Below are 21,312 nucleotides of genomic sequence, written 5' to 3' on the forward strand. Positions count from 1 at the left end.
ATGACAGTTTCAAATTAGAGTATAAGAAATACAGAAAAGTGGATGGAACTGAGTATTTAGGTGAAAGAAGTGACAGAACCTGGTGGCTGATTAAATATTGGAAACTGGGGAGATGTTGCTTCAAGCAGTTCTGCGCTATTAAGACATTTACAGTTTCTTAATTTTAGTTATCATTACCAGCAAATAGCAGGCCTGAATTACTGAATATAAGTAAATATAAAAATTCAGCCAGACAAAGCAACACATACATATAGTCATGCCTACTCAGGAGGCTGAGGCAGGAGGATCACCTGAGCCCTGGAGTTTGGAGGGGTCAATCAACTTGGGCAACATATTGATACCCCGTTTCAAAAAAAAGAGTTAAAGAACAAAAAGAGAATTTGCCCAGGGGCAAAATAAAGCTCTCTTTCTAACTTATGTTAGGAACAACAAAGGAACAATCAACAAACTAGGAATTCTTATAAATTTCTCTTCTATTTGCCTCAAATTCCACTAGCACTACTTGTTTGGGTACTCATCACTGATGACCTGAAATATACAAGATCTTACATGTCCCTAATATTAGGTCAGTGAGGAGTGAATGAAACAGTGTACATAAAAGTGATGATAAACTCTGTGGCACATAAATGCTCAGTGAATGGCAGCTAAGGTCCTGTTCTCAAAGTCACATAAGCCATGTATGGTCCAAATGACTCACCCTGTTCACATATGCAGCTTGCTCCTGAAGGGACACACTCAAATTGGTAGATCCTATTTTGTGGGTAACCTTAGTATTACATCATGCTTGTAATTACAAGTTTCAACTATAGCAGACATTACTAGTGATCAGGTGGATGCTACTGTTTGTGCTCTATTTTTATCTTCATTTTCACCTATATTTTTTCTCTCACCAAAAAAGTATATTGGAATCAAAGTGAATGAAGGAAAAATATATATAGACATAATGTCAACTGGATTTAACTTACTAAAAGAACAAGTAACATGCAAGTCCTGATATTTTATTATGTGATTTTACATTATTTACATTACTTGGTATATCTCAAAATTGATCATGACAGTTTGTGGCAGACTCTATAAACGGGAATTTTTGCTCCAGAGTGCAAAAAGTAAAATTTGATCATTGTACTGCTTAGTAATTTTTTCTGGCACTTTTCTAACACCTAGAGTAAGCCCATAATTCTGAGCATGAGCCACAAAGCGTTTTACAATCTGGGTTCATCTTGTACACCCTGCAGTAGTCACATCAAATGACCAGTGTGGAGGTACCCTGCTACTATTGTGCTACTATCACTACCTATCTGCATTGCTGTTCCCTCAGCTTGGGATGGACTACCACCTTTTGTGCCCGAAATCTGCTTGGCAAACTCCTGCTTTTGGAAAGCTTTCCCTGAAATCCTGACTGCATCATCTGTGAACTTCTTCAGCACAGAAACTGTACAGGTGTTACAGTACATACATTTTTTTGGCTAACTCTCAGCTAGACTATGAGCTCCCTGAGATCATAAATTCTATTTTTGTCACATCTTTTTACCTCTAAGGCTTTCATTTATCAAGCACATTGTAGGTGTTCAATAAGGGAATTACAAAGGACATGGGTACCCAGAAAAAGTAAAGTATCTGTAAGGTATTTTATTGTTAGAAAAAGGTAAAGGCTAAGATTTAACTTTAATGGGGGGGGGTTGCTGGGGATTGAACCCAGGGTCTCACATGTGCTAAGCACGTGCACTATCACTGAGCTATACCCCCCATCCTTGCATTTCATTTTATTGTTTATTTATTTTATAGTACTCATCCTGTTACAGTTTGTGTCTAAATGTCCCCCCAAAGCCTCATGCAGTCATATGTGGGGTTTTCTCAGAGGTGGTTGGATCTAGAGTATGTGACACTGGGATGGATTCATGGTGCAATGCTAGGATCAAGGGCATTAGGATTAAAATGTGTGAGTGCTACCCATCCTAAGTAGTCTGGATAAGATATAAGGGATAGAAAGAGTTGTGGTTGTCCCTGGTTGCTTCTCTACCTTCTGCTCACCATGAACTGTTTCTTCTTTGTGATTCCTACCTGCCACAACACCCTGTCTTGGAGCCAGCCAATTATGAATTGAAACCTCTACAAACTAGGAGCTAAATAACCTTTCCTCCCTTAACTTTGGGTGTCAGGTATTCTGTCTCAGCAATGAGAAAAGTAACTAAGACATACCCCTCCCTCACATTTCAGTTTGCTATTTATTGAACATAGGGCCTTCACACTGAACTACATCCCTAGCCTGTTTTTGTTTGCTATTTTGAGACAGAGTCTTTCTATATTGCCCATTCTGGGTTTAAACTTGCAATCCTCCTGCCTCAGCTTCCCAGAGTGCTGGGATTACAGGTGTGTGCCACCATTCTCAGGTCTAACATTACATTTTTTTTTTTTTTTTTTTGGTTTTTCTCCGGTACCGGGAACTGAACTCATGACCTTGCGCTTGCCAGGCAGGCGCTTTGCCGCTGAGCTAAATCCCCAGCCCTAACATTACATTTTAAATGCAGTTTAAAAACCAAATATTAAACCAAATATTAAACCAAATATTTAACCAAAAAAATAAACTGGTTAACTTATGCTTCACAATCTATGCCAAAAGAATTTATTAAAATTTTGATGTGCTCTATTTACTTCTACAATCACTTCAACGCCATCTTTCATCCCTAGAGAAAAATCAGTGAGCACTTCTACCAATGTTTCTTCATCTCTATGTTTTTCTTATTTTGAAGTGGAAAACTTTATTGTTTTCAAGAATTTTGTGTGAATAAAGTGAAAATAGAGCAGAGAAGGAAAGTAAGTCAGAGCTATTGGATGGCAGATTTAGGGAAGGCTTTTCAAAGTGATTTCAAGCAAAAACTATAAAAATATGCTACTGCTTTACACTTTTCTTCATAATATGAGTCAAAACTAGAATATGATATCATTAGTCTAGGTAATAAGGGCTTTGGAATTGGATACTTAAAGTGCCCACATATATCTGGGATATTAGCCATAGATATATTTACACTAAAAGCTTGGTGTTTGGTTTCTTTCTGTGAAATAGATACTACTATCTATTTTACAGGGTTGTGGTGAGGATTATAGGAGATTATTTAGGTAAGGTATAGTGTGTGGCACACAGCAGCAGACAAATCATGAGGAATATCACCATTATTATTCATCATGTTTGTCAGTATGAAACAGTTTTAGATGTATAGATATAAAGCCAAAGCAATGTCTTCTGGGAAAGAAAAATAAACGGCCCATTTTGGAATTTATCTGATAACATCACTCTAACATGCTACTTAATAAAAAAAAAGTTTCTAACTGATAGTATTTCTTCTTACCATAGCTTATGACAAATTATTTTCTTAAAAGCTTATAACAGGGATGAAGATTAGCTTAGTGGTAAGAGTACATACATGCTTATTATGCCAGAGGCCCTGAGTTTGATTTCCCAAAACCAAACCAAACCAAACCAAACCAAACCAAACCAAACCAATCAAACCAAACCAAACCAAACCAAACCAAACCAAACCAAACCAAACCAAACCAAACCAAACCAAACTAAACCAAACCAGAGTTTGTAGTAGGAATCCATACTTACCTTTGCTGTATCTGAAACAGAATTCCAGTAACCACCACTGAGAGAGAATTTTCCGCTACCTATTCGTGCCAATATTTCCTCTGGTGTATCATCAGGACCATTTGCAAATGGAGTGTAACTAATTTATAATGAAATTAAAATGTTAATGAACAAAATTTCCTTTTTGGTTGGTAATCTTTACATATATATATTTATTCTAGAAGTACTCTAAGTAATTTAGTTAATGCAATACTTTACTAAAATTGAAGTGAAAAAAAATCAATGAAATAAAGTGCCATAGGCTGAAGAATAGGTTATGAATTATTAGACATAATATACATAATAATTTTTTTTTTGTCTTTTTGAGACAGGGTCTCGCTATGCAGTTCAGCCTGCCTTCAGCTTACTTTGTAGTCCAGGCTGGTCTCGAACTCACAACAATCCTCCTGCCTCAGCCTCCTGAGTGCTGGGATTACAGGTGTGTGCCACCATGCCCAGCTTACTGACAAATATTTTAATTATAACACATTATAGAAGAAAACATTAAAAACAGTGTATGTTTATCACATGAATACAAAAGAGATGGAAAAACAAATTTAAGGCCTTAAGACATTAATGATATAGCTATAGATGTGGTATTATTATAGGAATAGGTGTGTATATATATATATATATATATATATATATATATATATATATATAAGATAGCATGAGAAAATATAGAAAGATATTACAACATAAGGATTTTATAAAACAGCTAGTTTAAGGGAAATCGTGACACATAAATACTTATAATATATGCTGTACACTCACCCAGTAAGCATTGTATAGAGAAGGACACCAAGACTCCATATATCACAAGCAGCATCATAGCCCTGTCTTTTTAAAACCTAGACAAAGTAAAAGATTAGTGTTACTATATACTACTGTTTTTATATATATTTGGGTAGGCTGTGAACTGAAGCATGTTTTTCAAATCAATGCATACAAGAAAAACTTCAATAGAACATGATTAACAAGGCAATATATTACTCTCATTTTATTGTATTTTTTTTATCTTTCTGAGACAGGGTCTTGTTATGCAGTTCAGACTGGCCTTGAGCTCACTTTGTAGCCCAGGCTGGCCTTGAACTTGCAATGATCCTCCTGCCTCAGCCTCCTGAGTGCCGCTGGCATTACAGGAATGTACCACCACACCTGGCTACTCTCATTTTAGAACATCCTACTACTAATTCATATATATATTTTTAAAGTTTGGTATTTGAACATTTATTGTTGCTTAGGTACATAGAAGAATACAGAACAAATTGCAGATAAATTTTTCATGTTAATGAATTTATATTTTGTATGGGATTATAGAAATGGCTACAAGTAACAATAATTTTAAGAACACACATAACCCAATACAAATGATATAGTGCAAAATACTACTTATATATTGATTTGCTCAAGCATTTAACAATTACCAACTATTATCAGGCATGAGCTATGACAAATAAACCAATTTCCTAAAAAAATCAGAATCTGGCAGGGGAAATTCAACATGGTAAGTATTATAAATAAATCATGCCTTAAGTTCTATGGATATCAATGAGGAAGAAGTAATTTATTCTTTGTTACTTTTGCAGAGATGGGGGTCAAAACCATGGCCTCTCACATGCTAGGGAAGTGCTCTATCACTAAGCCACACCCCCAGCTCAATTTATTCTTGACACTGGGAGAGAGAAAAGGCTAGATGGCAGCCATTTTGTATTGGACCAATAAGTAAGAATTCAGTAGGCAAAGGGAGGAAGTGAGGGAGCACACATGATACTCAAACGGTAGAGCAACCTTAGTGATAGGCAAAAATTTCAGAGTGGCCACAACTTCAGGTAGGAGATAATAGATTGAAGATATTTTATCAAGAACTTCAGATTTTTCTCCTGTAGGCAATCAGATGTCATGAAAACATTAAACAGCGAAATAAAGGGCTAGCACTTTATCCTAGTTATTTGTTCACTAAGTCTTCAACTAAACAATTACTAACTATTCTGTATTAAATAAAGCAAACAAGTTCTTAAATATAACAAAACACTGCAAACAAACGCTCTCACATTACCTCTGGTGCAACAAAATTTGCAGTATAACAAGGAGTCATAAGAAGACCATTTTCTGCTCTTAGCTGTTTTGCAAAGCCAAAATCACAAATTCGAATAGACTCTGGATTACCAGATTCATCCACATAAAGAATGTTGCTAGGTTTCAAGTCTCTGTGAACCACCTGATTGAAATGCAAATTAAAGAGTTATATTAACATTATATACGAACTTTATTCACAAATTGTCAAGCGGGGGCTGGGGATTTAGCTCAGTGGCAAAGCGCCTGCCTGGCAAGCGCAAGGTCGTGAGTTTGGTTCCTGGTACCGGAGAAAATCCAAAACCAAAACAAAACAAAACAAATTGTCAAGCAACGAACTTAACAAGACAAGTGCTAGTAATCTAAGCATAACTCTGACACAGAACTGGGGTGAGGAGGAGGAAGAAACAACAGTAGTTACCTCCTCCTCCTTTATCCAGCGGAGTAGTGGGGTTACAGAGAAATGCAGTTAGCAATAATACAGTATCCATCTCCAAGTTGTTCAATCATTTCACAATATATTGAGTGCCTATCATGTGTCAGGGTATTCTATAAAGAGCTGTGGTCAACAAGACCCATAACATCCTGTCTTTCCATGCTAAGAGCTTGCACAGAAATGGGAAAGGCAGAAAATAGAAATGCTGAGAGATGGGGCAGACCTGGAAAGGTCACTTTAAACAGCATGGTAAGGGAGTATCTCTAGATAGGACAACACTTGAATCAAGACCTGAAGAACACTAAACAGGCCATACAAAGTGGGGGGAACAAAACAATTTTTAAAAGATGGGAAAGATCATTCTAAGTAGAAGGAACAGTGTACCCAAGGCAGGTATACAACAAGTACGTACTGACAGACTAAACTGAACAGACATGGTGTTTAGTAGTAAAAAGGAAAAAAGAGCCTAGAACTCAAACCTGGGCTTTAAGTATTACTTATTTGATATACAAGTGAAGATGTCGTATCTACAGAAAGGTTACTTGTGGTCTTTTTTTTTTTTCTGCTAATGCGGATCAAATACAGAGCCATTGCTCTAAGCTATATACCTAGCCCTTTTTTAAAATTTTGAGACAGGGTCTCGTTAATTTGCTAAATTTGCCCAGGCTGGGCTCAAACTTGAGATTCTCTGACCTCAGCCTCTGTCCCCCCAAATCCTCATGCAGTCATAGGGTAGGCTTCTAGGGTTTGTGATTGATCCATGATCCAAAGCTAGGCTTATGGGTGTGAGTGCTACATCTGCCCTGGGGCGGGTAGTTTGCATACAATGTAAGGGAGGGAAAGAGGTTGCTTGCTGCATTCTTCCCTTTTGCTCCTGTTGTTTTAGCTGCTTTCTGAGAACACTTGCCCTCTGTCATGTGCCTTGGAGCCAGCCCAATATGGACTGAAACCTCCACAAACTGTAAGCTAAATAAACCTTTCCTTCCTTCATTTTGGGCGTCAGGTATTTTGCCTCAGCAACTAGAGAAAAGTAACTGAGACAGCCTCCCAAAGTGCATGTCTGGAATTGCAGGCACATGCCATTGTGCCCTGTTTATTGTCTTCTTTCACTGAACTACTTGAATACTTCTTTAAAATAAGCTTCTCTGACACTACTTTTTAGACGTGTTTCTTCCATCATCAAATTCTGAGTCTAGATTCTAATCAGTGGTTTCAGTTTTAGATCCTAACATTCAGAAGATTAATTCTTCTTAACGTTTTACTATTTACTGATAAGATACTGGGAAAAGAACATGAAAGACTGAGATAACTGAACAGTCAGACATTCTTAAGATTGAATTCTATTAATTCAGAGGATTAAATTTTAATTTCAGTTGACAAGTAAGCAGCTCTAGAATTCACACATTCTACTTGTTGGCTTTGAAGGTCAAGGTCAAACAAAATGAGAAGACTGCAATAAAAATGAACTCCTTAAGAAGTAATCTTTTACATACATATATCTAAATTTGTTGTGCACTGTAAATATATACCATTTTTGTTAATCAAAAAATATAAAGAAAATAAAAGCGCTCTTTTCCCCCTTGCTTTCTACCCCTCTTTACTACTCTGCTGTTTTTTCCTTCCCTCGTCCCCTCATTTTCTCCTTTCCTTTGTACACTCCTTTCCTTTAAAAATATAATTTGTTTTGCCACTTACTCAACTTTTGCCCTCCCAGATTTCATTTCTTTTAAAGGCACATTTTTTTTGGCCAGTTACTAAGAATCTGGATGCCAGAAGAAATAAGGCGAGCATCCACCAGCCTGAAGCCAGGTGACTGCTTGGCCTCATCCACTTTAAGGATGTCCTTTTTTTTCCCTTTCTGTCTTTGATACTGAAACCAGGGCTCTGCTCACACTGGGCAACACTCTACCACGGAGCTACACTCTAAGCCCCAAGACTACCCCTCTATTTGTGAATATAAACCAGGATTACGTGGTCCTGTGTCTAACTTGAAGTGAGCATGAATTTTAAGGTCGCCTAGCAGAAATGGTACTGTTTGCAAGGTCAGAAGATCTCACCTTTTTCTTAGAAAGCATAAGAATTTAATATAAACAAGCTTTAGCACTTCAAGCTCAATAGGAAAAGTTATGTAGAGGAGGACCTGTATAATAATTAAGCTAACAGGTATTTTCCACTGCATGTAGAAAAAAACTACATTTGTAATTTTAGCTCAAGTATAAGAAAAGAAAATGTGTATATATGTATAAATAATGTTAAAAGACTTACCCCTTGTGCGTGAAGATACTCAACAGTTTTGGTTATGGTAAACAGGACAGCACTGGCCTCTCGTTCAGAGAAAAATTTCTGTCTAAGAATTTTATCCAGCAATTCGCCTCCTTTCATAAGTTCTGTTACTACATACACATACTTCCCATCATCATATACCTATAAAATTCAACATCAAAGCAGAAAACATTTGAAGCTTTATGTGTGCCTCAAAGCTTAAAATATTAAAGGAAATTAAAACTTGTTTTATAACCAAGAAAAATTTGAATGCTCCAGTCAGTTAGCACACAATACTTATTATCAAGAAAAATTTACTTCTGATAACCAGTGGAGGATATAAAACTTTCAAATAACTATACACCTAAAATATTAAAACAGGAGTTAATGAGACTGAATGTCAAATAATATCCTGTAATTTCTTTCTGTGAAACTTAACTTACAGAAAATCAAAGCAACTATGTGTGTTGTAAACAAAGGGATTCTGAACATATGTTCTTAGGGCTTGTTTTTCTTCTCCATCTCTTTCTACATATTAATGACAGTGGGGACAGGTATAATGATACACTCCTGTGATTTTCCTGCAGTGCCTACAAAAGTAGAACTACTGTATTGATAGACACAAAAATGAATGAACTATTGGTTACCCAGTTTCGATTAATCTGAAGGACAAATTTAGCCAGAAATTAAGGGGGAAGATTAACTAGCAAAAAGAAAATCCACCCAATCACAAGGAAGCATTCCAGAAAACTACCTAACTGAAACAACCCCTTCATTAAACTTCAAGTCCTTGTTATTCCCCTCTCACCACAGACTTACAGGCAACCTTTACTTAGCTTCTTAGCTTTGTAAGAGACACTAGATACTGTACAGCTGCTAGGGCCCCCCAATATGGAGAAAATGAAGTAACTACACTCAAAATTTTTACTCTAGAATATAAACAAGAGGAAAAAAGCATTAACTTTTTGTAATAAAAGTCTGAGGAAAATTGTAAAGACTCTGGAATTTGAAATGAATGAAATGCACAGTTTAGGGAGTTTCCAAGGTTGGGTTGAGAGAAAGTATTTTTTAAACTTCCTTTTAAATTTTCTTGGCTGACTTCTTAAAGATTATGTTAACTGAAGAGTCAGACTGAGCAGCTTCACATTTTACTTCAGCTAAGTTAACCATCTTCTCACAATGCACAGTGATAAATTCATCAGAGGAGAGTGGAGGTTTGAAAACATCCAGATATGATTTTTGAGGCTATGTGAGCACCAGGAGTAAAAATGCTACCTGGAGCGTACATGTTCTCTGCCAATACTCTGTTATAATAAAAGCTACGGGAGACACAGGTAGCAGGATATCATGAAAGCCAGGCAAAGGATACCTCAACCTGTCCTAGGGGTGGAAATAGACAGGGAAGGCTTCCTGGAGGAAAAAGTTCCTTAGCATAGTTTGAAATGTGTGGTAATTAGCCAAGTAAAAAGACAGGAAATGATGTTCCCAACTAAGGGAACCATAAATTCACAGTTAAGCAGCACAAAAAAAAAAAAATGAGACATGCTAAAAAAATGGTACATAGTATAGCATGGCTGGAGGACAGGGTATGTGAAGTATAAAAATAGAGGAAAGCAGAGCCTTGACAGGGGCTGGAGAGTTTGAATTATAGGCAGGGAAGTAACATAGGTAGATATAAGCATCAACATTCTCTAGCAGTAATGTGGAATAATAATATTGTACATACGTTAATATATTCAAGTAAGTGTAGATTTTAAAAGCAATGTTAAAATACTTTTCTTAAAGAAGCAGAAATTTATTAAATGTATTTTTCCTTTCTTTCTTTTTTTGTTTTTTGGTACTGGAAATCGAACTCAGGACCTTGCACTTGCTAGGCAGGCACTTGTGCCGCTGAGCTATCGCCAGCCCCGGATGTTTTTCCTTATAAATTGAATGATGTCATATGCATTGCTCTCTAATCTACTTTTATTCTGGGGCACTGGGGATGAACCCAGGGCTTCGCACATGCTAGGCAAGCACTCTATAACTATAACTCCCCAGGCCTCAAATTACTCTTAAAACTTATTATGCCAAGGTTCTTGACTAACACAAGTTTGAAAATATCCTAAATGTGAGTTAGACAACTAATACACATGATCCTCATTAGAGAAGATACTTACATCCTTTAGAGTAATAATGTTTGGATGCTGCCCATAACGAAGAAGAATTTCAATTTCTTCTGTTGGGTCTCTCTTGCTTTTATCAATAATCTAAAAGACAAATATTTATCATAAATCCTCATGAACAGAAACTTTAAACTGTTATAGTCATACACCTTAGTTATCATCTTATGTAAATAATGTATTTACAAGCCATTTATCAATCAGATTTATTCAACTACCTGGCCAGATGGTTCAGAAAGGCAGTTATAGATGGCAAGGCTGTAAATTCTAACCAATGAGTCACATTCTCTTCAATGTAATACATCTTTTCTTCCATGTGTGAATGCCTTAAAAATTTGGGAGTGCAGTCAACTTCTAACTAACTCCCTATTAATACAGATAATTAAGAGCTAGATGCATCTATGCTATCACCAACATTAAATATCTGTTTATTGAATTAATTTTATTTCTTTTAGTAAAGTATTTTAATGAAATATCCTATTAGTTATGTTACTTAAAAAATTAACAGTTAAGTAGAACAAACTCATTTTCTAATCTAAGCAGAAAGCTATGTAGAAAAACACATCAAGAATTATATTTGATTAGAACTCAGTTTATTATAATAAACCCCTTTAAAATACTAACACTTCTTTCCGACCCTTTATGTACCTACTTCTTAAAAGTATTTTTCTTAATGTTTTCATGTAAATGTAATTATATGATATATATATATATATTTTATATATTGTTTGTTTATTTGTTTTGCTTTGAGAGAGAGTCTTGCTATGTAGTTCAGGCTGGTTTTGAACTCATTATGTATCCCTAGTTGGACTTAAACTTGCAGTAAGCCTCCTGCCTCAGCCTCCGTAGTGCTGGGATTCCTGGTGTGTCCCACCTAATCTAGCTATTAATGTAATATTATACTTTAGAAAGGCAAGTTTGGCTTGCAATGCCCTCAAAAGGCAGTATGAAACAAATTTTGTGGCCTTTGTATATTCTTTTTTTTTTTTTTTGAGGTGCTGGAGATCAAATACAAGGCCTCACACATACTTGGAAAGTGCTTTACCATCTTCTTCTTCTATATTCAATTTAAAAACAGTTTAGTAATTAATGTATACAATAAGTACTCAATTACTCCTGTAACCTAGGCTAGAGCTTAACCCTCAGTATGACTCTTTCTGAAATGGAGGTAGTTGCAAAACAGTTCCATAATTTGAGATCAGAAAGACAAACATTTAAGTACCCACTGTAGTCATCTGCAAATGATTAGTGTGGAATTAGTCAAATGGATGGTTAAAAAGAGAGGTATACAGAATAGGCACGCTAAGACAAGAGAAGTGACCTGGGACTAGTCTCTTCAAAACCAGAACTTACTGCGAGGTGGTATTTTTAGCAACATTCTTTAATATGCTAACCAGAGCTCAACTTACATCGTATCTATATTTGTGTTTTTAGATTTTAGATGTGAAGTAATTTCAGGAGAATACTGTCTTGTTGGGATTTGGTTTATGAATCTAATTTAAGTAACAGGAATACATAAATAGTTGGCAATATTCTCAAGGCTTTAGACATACTGCTCCTGGTTTCTGTAATTCCAAGTGGGCCTCAGGACATTTTTGCTTTTGCTGATGTGTTTATGGAGTAAAGGTACAACCTCAAGCTACTCATCAAGCACATCATTCCTTTTTCCTTCTTTCATATATGCAATTTGAAAATTTCTATGGATTCCAGATTTCAGCAAGAGTAATGAGCAGAATAGCAAGTTGAATTTATTTCTGTGGTTTATCCCTACATCTGGCAGGAAGCCTTATGGACAATGATGACTCTTTAAAGCAACTACATCCACGTTTAGAATAGTAACAACAACTAATGTTACTCTCCCACTAATATGAGCTACCCATACTTATAAACTAATATAAAAGGTTTAAGATAAATTGGAAGCTTTACACATTACATTAATTAGTTGAGGTAGGAGAGCAGCTTCCTATTCCAAGAAATAAAAAGGCAGAGATTTTGAATATAGTATTTGTTTATTCACAGGTAAAGGTTTGAAATTCAAACTGTATCACAGAGCCTTAGTTTTACCTTAGAAATTTCTGGTTTAGGACACCTAATGAAATTAAGATTGGCAATGGTAATAATTTTTATGGTAGTAGTTCTTATTCTTTTATTCTTCATAGATCTTTTTAGACAGATGGAAAGAAATGCATGAACAATTTTTCCAGAAAATTATAAATGAAAATTCAGCACACAATTTTGAGGAAATTTCTCACACCCTGACACAAAATGAGGACTTCTGAGAGGAAAAGGAGTATTATTAAAATTATGTGTGGTATAAACTGGTACCACCCTGGGCTAATTAGATGTATGAGCATCCTATCTTTAGCTTCCATGGGAATCCATGATTCCAGACAAAGATTCTGGACAATCACTAGCCCAGATATTTAAATTTACCTTTTTATAACAAAAAAGTTCCTTTTTATAACAAAAGGAATTATATATTATATAGTTATGGTTTGTGTCTAGGTGTACCCCTAAAGCCTCATGCAGTCATGGCAGGCAGGCTTTTCTTTTTTGTTTTTGTTTTTTGTTTTTTTCTGGTACTGGGGATTGAACTCACGACCATGCGCTTGCCAGGCATGCGCTGTGCCGCTGAGCTAAATCCCCAGCCCCAGGCAGGCTTTTCTGAGGTGGCTGAAGTGGCTGAATCTAGAGTTTGTGATTGATTCATGGTCCAGTGCTGGGATTAAGAGTGTGAGTGCTACACCTGCCCTAGGGTGGGTAGCCTGCATACAATATAAGGGACAGAAGAAGTCTTGTCTCTGTCTCTCCTTCTCCCTCTCTCTCCTTGCTTTTGCTATCTTCCATGAAAGGCTGCCCCTCTGTCATGTGCCAACCTGCTTTGGAGCCTGTGGATTATGGACTGAAATCTCTACAAACTGTGAGCTAAGTAAACTTTTCCTTCTTTAACTTTAGGCGCTGGGTATTTTGTTTCAGCAATGGAAGAAAAGTATCTATGGCACATACATATATGTATATGGATATACACACAAACAAACACACACACGTATTTTTTGCAGTTGTAGGGACTGAACCCAATCCTTTGTACTGAGCTACATTCCTGGTCTTTTAAGTTTTTTTTTAAACTTTGAGACAGGGTCTCACTAAGTTACCCAGGCTAGGCTTGAACTTGTGATCATCCTGCCTTAGCCTCCAAGCATGCTGGGATTATAGTGTGTGCCACCACACTCAGTTTATGTTTTTTATTAACATCTGTTAATTTTATAAAATACTGCACCTCAATTGTAGTATTTTCAAGCATGAGAACACATTTTGACATAAAAGACACTTTTTTACTTATTTATTTTTTGGGTTTTTTTCCGGTACCGGGAATCAAACTCACGACCTTGTGCTTGCTAGGCAGGTGCTGTGCCACTGAGCTAAATCCCCAGCCCAAAAGACACTTTTACCAAAAGGAAGGACATAATTTTTAACTGGTAGTGACAAGCATGAAGAAGAACTTTTAGCCCTGCATTTTAAATCTAAGAATATTTACCTTCACTGCGAACTCCATGTTTGTGGCTTTATGTATACATCTCTTGCAAACCGAGTATGAGCCAACTCCAATATCTTCTTTTACTTCATATCCATCAGTAAACTGAATACTGTTCCTGTGCAACTGCTACAAATAAAATTATACACTGATAATGAGTTCCACAGTGCCTTCAGTGCATTTCATAATTAGGTTGTATGTTACTCAGTATGCACTGTGGATGTTAACTATAAATGAGTATCAGGAAAAATAAAAAGATTCTTTATAGTACATATTCTTCTGCAAGGAGATATTTATAGTAAGAAATATGCTTTTTAAAAAAGTTTGTTGAAAAGAAAAAGAAGAAATACTTGATACAGGGCCTAAAGCCTTGTCTTTAATTTAGCTCTATTCCACTCCCTAGCCAACCATAAGCTTTTTTGAAGCACCTGTGGAAACAGAAACTCTGGTATAGAAGAAATGACTAGGATTCAGAATTAGAACATCTGGATTGTTTCAGATGTACCCCATATAAGCCATGTAACCTTGTGCTTGTGTATTCGCCAAGGATAATGGTGAAGATTAAATAAAAACACTGCATTTACAAGTGATAAAAGTTATCATTTTGTACTTTCAGCAGCTATGTCCTTCTTTGTTCATCTTCAACTTATAGATTTGTACGATTTCTGCTAAAGAAGCTGTTCATAATTTAGGAACTAATAATATACGCTGCATGATGAATGGCAAATTACTGTTTCTATAAACAGGCTGAAAGATGTTATGCTGCTCTTTTTTTTTTGTAGTGATGAGGCCATCCATGCCTACAAGCTTTGTATAAGGTAGAACTTGAAGTCTGTAAAATATTAAGCCTGTAGTTTCTATGTTAGGTACAGCAGTTATAATTTAAAAACTTGCTATATATTCATGTGCTTGCACAGTAAAAGGGACAGACTATAGCAACCTAAGCTTTGATTAAAACACATTTTAAATTGGTTTTCTGGAAAACAGAAGGATGATTTACTCATGAAGAAAACTTTACAGCAAAAGCAACTTAATGATTAAGTAAATCTAAGCACTAATAATACCCTAAAAACAATGTTATGTTTCAAAATGTATACAGTATTTAGTTTCCTCTATGATTAAAAGGATGAAGTAAATTTTTAAAAATATAATTTAATTTAAATTGACATTTAGGAATTGCACACTTATGGTATACAGTGTGACATTTTAATACATATATAATATGTAATGATCAGATTAGGACAAATTAAATTTACTTTTCCATAATACCAGCAGGGATAGAAATTTAATGTTTGTACTACTTGTGTCCCTCTAACAAAATTTAATTTACTAGTCCAGTTTCCTGTTCCCCCTGTTCCCCACCAACTAACCTGTTCCTGTGATCTGTACTTATTTTTTCTGCAACTCTTTTTTTTTTTTTTTTTTTTTGAGAGACGGTCTCACTGTACAGTTCAGACTGGCCTTGAGCTCACTTTGTAGCTCAGGCTGGTCTCGAGCTCACAACGATCCTGCCTCAGCTTCCCAAGTGGTGGGATTACAGGCATGCGACACCACGCCTGGCTTTTCTGTGACTCTTATAAACAACATAGAGAAGTAGGGGTACCCTAGGGCAGTACCCATAACCATTTCTTCTTAATGACAAAGGGGCCTCCAAAAAAACAAGGTCACAAAATTTGGAAAACTTTGGTTTGGGTTCATTTTTAGTTCTTTTATCTAAGACAAAGACTAGTAAACTATGGCTTATGGGACAAATCTGGTTCACTACCTGTTTTTGTAAATAAAGTATGTATGTATGTATATATGTATGTATGTAGTTTTGGAGATGGGGTCTTGCTTTATTGCCCAGGCTGGCCTCAAACTCTTGAACTTCCTGCATCAGCTTCCCTAGTGACTGGGACTAGTGGAACGTGTCACCAGGACCAGCTTGTAAATAAAGTTTTATTGCCATTCAATCATGTCTTTTTCTGCACTTACTGTCTGTGGCTGCTATGCTGCAGTAACAGAGCTGAATAGCCACGTGAGAAGAAATATAGCTGCAAGTATTTATTTTCTGACCTTTTACAAAGAAGTCTGCTGACCCCTATTCTAAGGCATCAAGGTCCTTAATCCACCATAGCAGACCTGAAATAGGCTGGGGATAAAGCATAGTAGGCCCAACAACCATTTTGAGGCATAGGAGAGGGGACAGAGAAGATGATGCTCACCTCAATTTTCTTAGAATTTCACTTTCAAGTCACATAGGTATCTAGGGTTTTGGTTCATGCAGCCTTTTCAGTAACATATGAAAGGCATTTCTGAGAGTAATGTTAATGATATGTATTTTAAGCTGTTCACTAAAAATCAGTGCATAATCTGTATTTTATTACTCATATAATGAAACAGGTTTCACAGCATTTCAAATAAAAAATGATTGAGGAATCTACTCACCTGAACAATTGAATGTACACCAACTGTCTGCATAGCTTGGCTTTCATCATCTGAGGTAATAGCAACAAAACTAAACCCCCGAAAAAGCTGATGTGCATTAGCACTAGGTGGAATCCCAGGGGAATCTGAAATGCATAACAAATCAGTAAGAAGATTCCCTTGGAAGCTGAAGGGAAGAATCAGTGAAATTACAACTTTTCTTACTTAATCTAGAGGAGTTCTCAGGTACCATTATATACCCCTTGCTGTCCAGGGTACCTCAGTGAGGCCTTGCATCACATCTGTCTTAATGACTTATTGCCACTGCTACTCTAAAATCCTCCTTTCTCAGAGCCCAGAAAATAGCTAGCTCATTTGAACAGTATAATAAATCTATGAGTTACTGGGATAATAGCATTCAAATTTAGCACTGAACCACTGAGGTTCTTTAATGAAGGACATTTTATCTGTGCTGTCCAACATGCTAGTCAGTAGTCATATATGGCCACTGAGCATTTGAACTGTTCCTACTGTGACTGAGAAACTAAACATTTAATTAATTTAAATTTAATTAGCTATATGTGGCTACTGGGTACCATAATTAGTGTAGCCTACGTGATACCTATGAGTGCTATGCTCCAAGTTAGGGGAGAGACACAAGGTTGATAAGCAGCAAATTTAGGAGATTTTAGGATAGCATAAAGAATTACCCTGGAAAAGCTCTGACTGAATAAGAAAAAAAAAAGTCTAGTGCCTTATATTTGAGTTTTCATGTTTTATTTCTCTTTACCTTTGGGAGTTTTTGCAGTAAACTCAGGATCAAAATAAAATGTATCCTCAGGCCTGCCAGTTGCAGGTTTGAATGGTGGATGAATTTCTCTTCTATATAGTTTCTGGAGGAAAACAGAGAAAGTTAGATAATGTATTAATTATAAAAACTTTCAAGCAAGTTTTCATCCTATACTTACATTCCAGTCTATTGTTGAGAAAAATGAATGTCTTTTAATTTCTTCAACTCCATCTGGTCCTGCACCTATCAAAAGTTGGTTGATAGTTTTATTTCAGGAGAAATATATATTGTTTAGTCTTTGCTTTTAATATTTGTCTGCATACTTAATAATCTCAGTATAAAAACAAATATTCCCCCTCTTCAAAAAATAAACTCAAACACCAACAAACACACAAAAGAAACTAATTAATTAAAAATTTTACCTAATCTGTTTGCAGGATTTCGTTTGAAAAGCATACGTAAAAGACTCTGGGCTTCAGGACTCAAAAACTGTGGCATCCCGAGTTTGGCTCTAAATAATAAATCCACATAATAACATTTTATGTTTTGAGGTATCCTTTATTTTAAAAATTTTAAACTTAAACTTTTATTTTTGAAATACTTGTATATTCACATTCGATCATGAGCAATAATACAGAGAGATCATCTGTACCTGTTCCCCTAATGGTAACATGTTACACAACCGTAGTGCAAGCTCGGTGTGGTGGCACATTGCTGTGACCTCAACACTCTCAGAGGCTGATGCTCAAACCCAGCTTGGGCAACTTAGCAAGACCCTGACTTAAAATAAAAATTAAGAAGGCTTGGGGTTCTAGCTCAGTGAAGAAACCTTGGGTTCAACCCCTGGTACTGCAAATCACAACCAGGGTGTTGACCAATTTCATTCACATGGCCCCAGTTTCACTTGTGCTTGTGTTTGTGTGCTTTTAATTCTAAGCCATTTTATTATGTGCCTAGGCTCCTCAATGGACATGTCACAGTCTGTTTATCTATGTACCTCGTGAAGGACATCTGAACTGTGTCTAGTTTGGGGCTATTATGAATAAAGCTTGCTACAACATTCATATACAGATTGTGTGATCACATTAATGGAATTTTAGTCCATAATAGTTTAGTGGACTTTATCTTTCAGAATTCTGTAAAGAGCACGATGTGAGAATAAGGTCATCTGAGCCTTAGCCATGGCTTTTACTAAAAACATTGTGACCCTGGGAAAACCAATCCCTTTCTGCCTGTTAACACTTTTTTTCCACAAGCAATGGGATTGGAATCTGTATCAATCTCTCAGAAACTGTAGCCTTAATATCCCTTTTCAAAGGGATTGTAAGAAACTCAGTATTAAAAATTGTGAAGAGAACATGTGCTTCATACGCCACTTTCCACCTTTCAACCCTTTTAATAGCCCCTGCAGGGAGGGAGAACTGGTGGGAAAGGGCTTTGTGGAACGTTGAAGACTCTGTGGTACAGTGTGAAAAGTACTGGCCTGGATGAGCTTAAGGTCTGTTTTAGCTATACTGTTTAATTGTATTCTTTTCCCAAACTTCCACATTAAAGAAACCAATGATCCTTTAACTATAACAATAATAACAGAGCTGGAGAAAATGGCTAACAGAGAAATTCCCTTTACAGAAATAGATCCACTTATTATTCTGTGAATTGTTACTGAATTATTATGTGCCAGACACTGCTTCATACTCTGGATACAGAGCTAGAGATAGGTCTTCATGGTCAGTGGGGAAGATGGATATACATAATGCTAGTACACTAAGAGACAAATCCAGAAGGATATACGTAAAGAATGCTAAGGGAACAGCAGTGGACATCTAATTTAATATGGAACAATGTGAAAGTACTTCAATGCAAACTAAAGTTTGAAAATTTACTCATCAGGCCAGTGTTCCCTAAAACTTTACTGGACAACATTAATCTCTCTAGATACTTAGCAATAACAAAAAATATTTCACAATCTAGCCAGTTTATGGAATACTATTATACCTCTTTGTTGGAGACACTGAATAAAACACACTTCATAAAAAAGGCTGAGAAAACTACAGAAATCATTATTTTCTAGACCTTTGTCTATAGTAACTCTTTTTTTTTCCCAGAGAATATCTGTTAACTCCAAGGGAATAATGTGGAATGGTAAAAGGGAATGATGTGGAATGGTAAAAGGTGGTAGGCACTCTACTTTGGAGCACTGTCCAGTAGTGTGGGTAAGAGGTCGCCACGGCCTGACCACTGTGAGCAGTGCAATGCAGAGAAGGGCTGGAGCAGAGAAATAGTTCAGAGATAAAAGTGGGAGAATACCTGAATGTATAAGAGGGAGGAAGACATAAAGAATGAGGTTACTGGCTTGGGAAAGAAGGTTCATAGAAATGCTAATTGGGAGTACAGGAAGAGAAAAAAACAAAACAAAAAACACCCACAAGTAGAGATATATTTTAAAGATGTGAATTCATGCATACCATATGTTTTTGGGAAAGCCACTCAGGTAAGTAAATGGAAATTCGGTTCTAGTGCTTGATTAATTGATGTAACAAAAAATGATTTGGGAAGAATGAAATCTTGACAGTAGATATGGAAAAGACAGAGGTCAGTCAAGGAAGTGAGTATACAGGGAATGAAAAGCACGTAAGAAATCGAACCCTGGGGGTAAAGAGCATTTAAAAGGTGGTCTGAAAAAAGAACAATCTGGGCATTAAAATAATTAATATAGAGCTGGGAGGAGTAGTTCAATGGTACACCGTATGTTTAGTGTGCACAAGGTCCTGGGTTCAATCTTCAGCACAAAAAAAAAAAAAAAAAGAATGCCGGGCATGGTTGTGCATGCCTGTAATCCCAGCACTTGGGAGGCTGAGACTGGAGGACTTCCATGAGTTCCAGGCCATTCTCTGATACCAAGTGAGTTCAAGACTGCCCTGAAGTATATAGCAAGACTCTCTCACCCCTGTCCCCCGTTAAACATTTAACCAAAAACAGGCTAGAGAAAAAAGTCAAAAGCACAAAGAGAGGGCCAGAAATATAGTTCATCAGCACAGCACCTGCCTGGCAAGCACAAGGTCCTGAGTTCTATTCCTGGTACCAAAAAAAAAGAAAAAAGCACAAAGAGAATAAAGAAAAATTCTGTGCTCTTAGGAGAAGACTGGTCTTTACACTGAGTCATAACCCCAGTCCTTTTATTAATTTTTTATTTTGAGATAGGGTTACTAACTCACTACATTGCCTAGGCTGGGCTCCAATTTGCCATCCTCCTGCCTCAAAATCTTAGAACATTGGGATTACAGGTGTGTGCCATCACACCCAGCTCAGAACTAATTTTAAATCCATTCAATTGTCAATGACACATCTCTGGTGAACACTTCCCAGCCAACCTATCAGCAAGTGCTATCTCTGAAAATAAGCCACACAACTAAACATAAGCACACCTGAGTACCAACTAATCAACAACACTCCCACTCAAGTAAGAATGCACTTATAGATGATGTCAATCTACTTACGGACCTGAAAATGTGCCAGCTCTTGAACGCCACCCTTTCTCCCAACTCTATATAAGATCAGTGGTCTCCTCTGCCTGGAGAGACTCTACTGGACCAACATTGCTTCTCTTATTATAAGTAAACAATAAAATTAGCTTTATGCTTTTTGTTCCAGATATTGAGAGGTGGCCTCTTCCCCTGACAAGATAAATTAAGAAAGCCCAACAACTGACTCAATTTTGACAAGTAAAAGGCAGGACAGAAATAGGGGTAGGGTATTTTAGATTATCAGAAATTTAAGAAATGTAACTAAATGGAATGTGTAGAATTGATGTGGATCCAACTGTAAGACACAGAAAATCTAAAAAAATTGGTTCAGGGATTGATGTTAGATAATACCTAAGCATTATTACTCGTACCGTTGTATGTGGTTATATAAAAAAATCCTATTTTTAGCAAGGCAAACTGAATTTAATAGATGAGAAATCGCATGTCTTGAGTGCTTAAAATATGTGAGTTTAAAAAAGGAATAAACTGGGCATGGTGG

At 36.5% G+C, this 21,312-nt stretch overlaps 1 protein-coding gene across 3 annotated transcripts in view; it reads right to left on the bottom strand.

The window, feature by feature from the left end:
• Positions 1–21,312, bottom strand: part of Rps6ka3 (ribosomal protein S6 kinase, 90kDa, polypeptide 3) — a 101,419-nt gene that overhangs the window by 7,520 nt on the left and 72,587 nt on the right. For all 3 annotated transcript variants that reach the window (XM_005407812.2, XM_005407817.2, XM_005407814.2), the window contains 10 exons: positions 17,712–17,800; positions 17,468–17,532; positions 17,290–17,392; positions 16,521–16,645; positions 14,097–14,222; positions 10,559–10,648; positions 8,403–8,561; positions 5,685–5,846; positions 4,400–4,476; positions 3,608–3,725 (listed from right to left, as the gene is read on the bottom strand). In XM_005407812.2, the coding sequence (XP_005407869.1) occupies positions 3,608–3,725; positions 4,400–4,476; positions 5,685–5,846; positions 8,403–8,561; positions 10,559–10,648; positions 14,097–14,222; positions 16,521–16,645; positions 17,290–17,392; positions 17,468–17,532; positions 17,712–17,800 (1,114 nt within the window). The remainder of the gene's footprint in view (positions 1–3,607; positions 3,726–4,399; positions 4,477–5,684; positions 5,847–8,402; positions 8,562–10,558; positions 10,649–14,096; positions 14,223–16,520; positions 16,646–17,289; positions 17,393–17,467; positions 17,533–17,711; positions 17,801–21,312) is intronic.

Source organism: Chinchilla lanigera, unplaced genomic scaffold (assembly GCF_000276665.1).
Source record: "Chinchilla lanigera isolate Chin_1 unplaced genomic scaffold, ChiLan1.0 scaffold00108, whole genome shotgun sequence".
Taxonomy (NCBI): domain Eukaryota; kingdom Metazoa; phylum Chordata; class Mammalia; order Rodentia; family Chinchillidae; genus Chinchilla; species Chinchilla lanigera.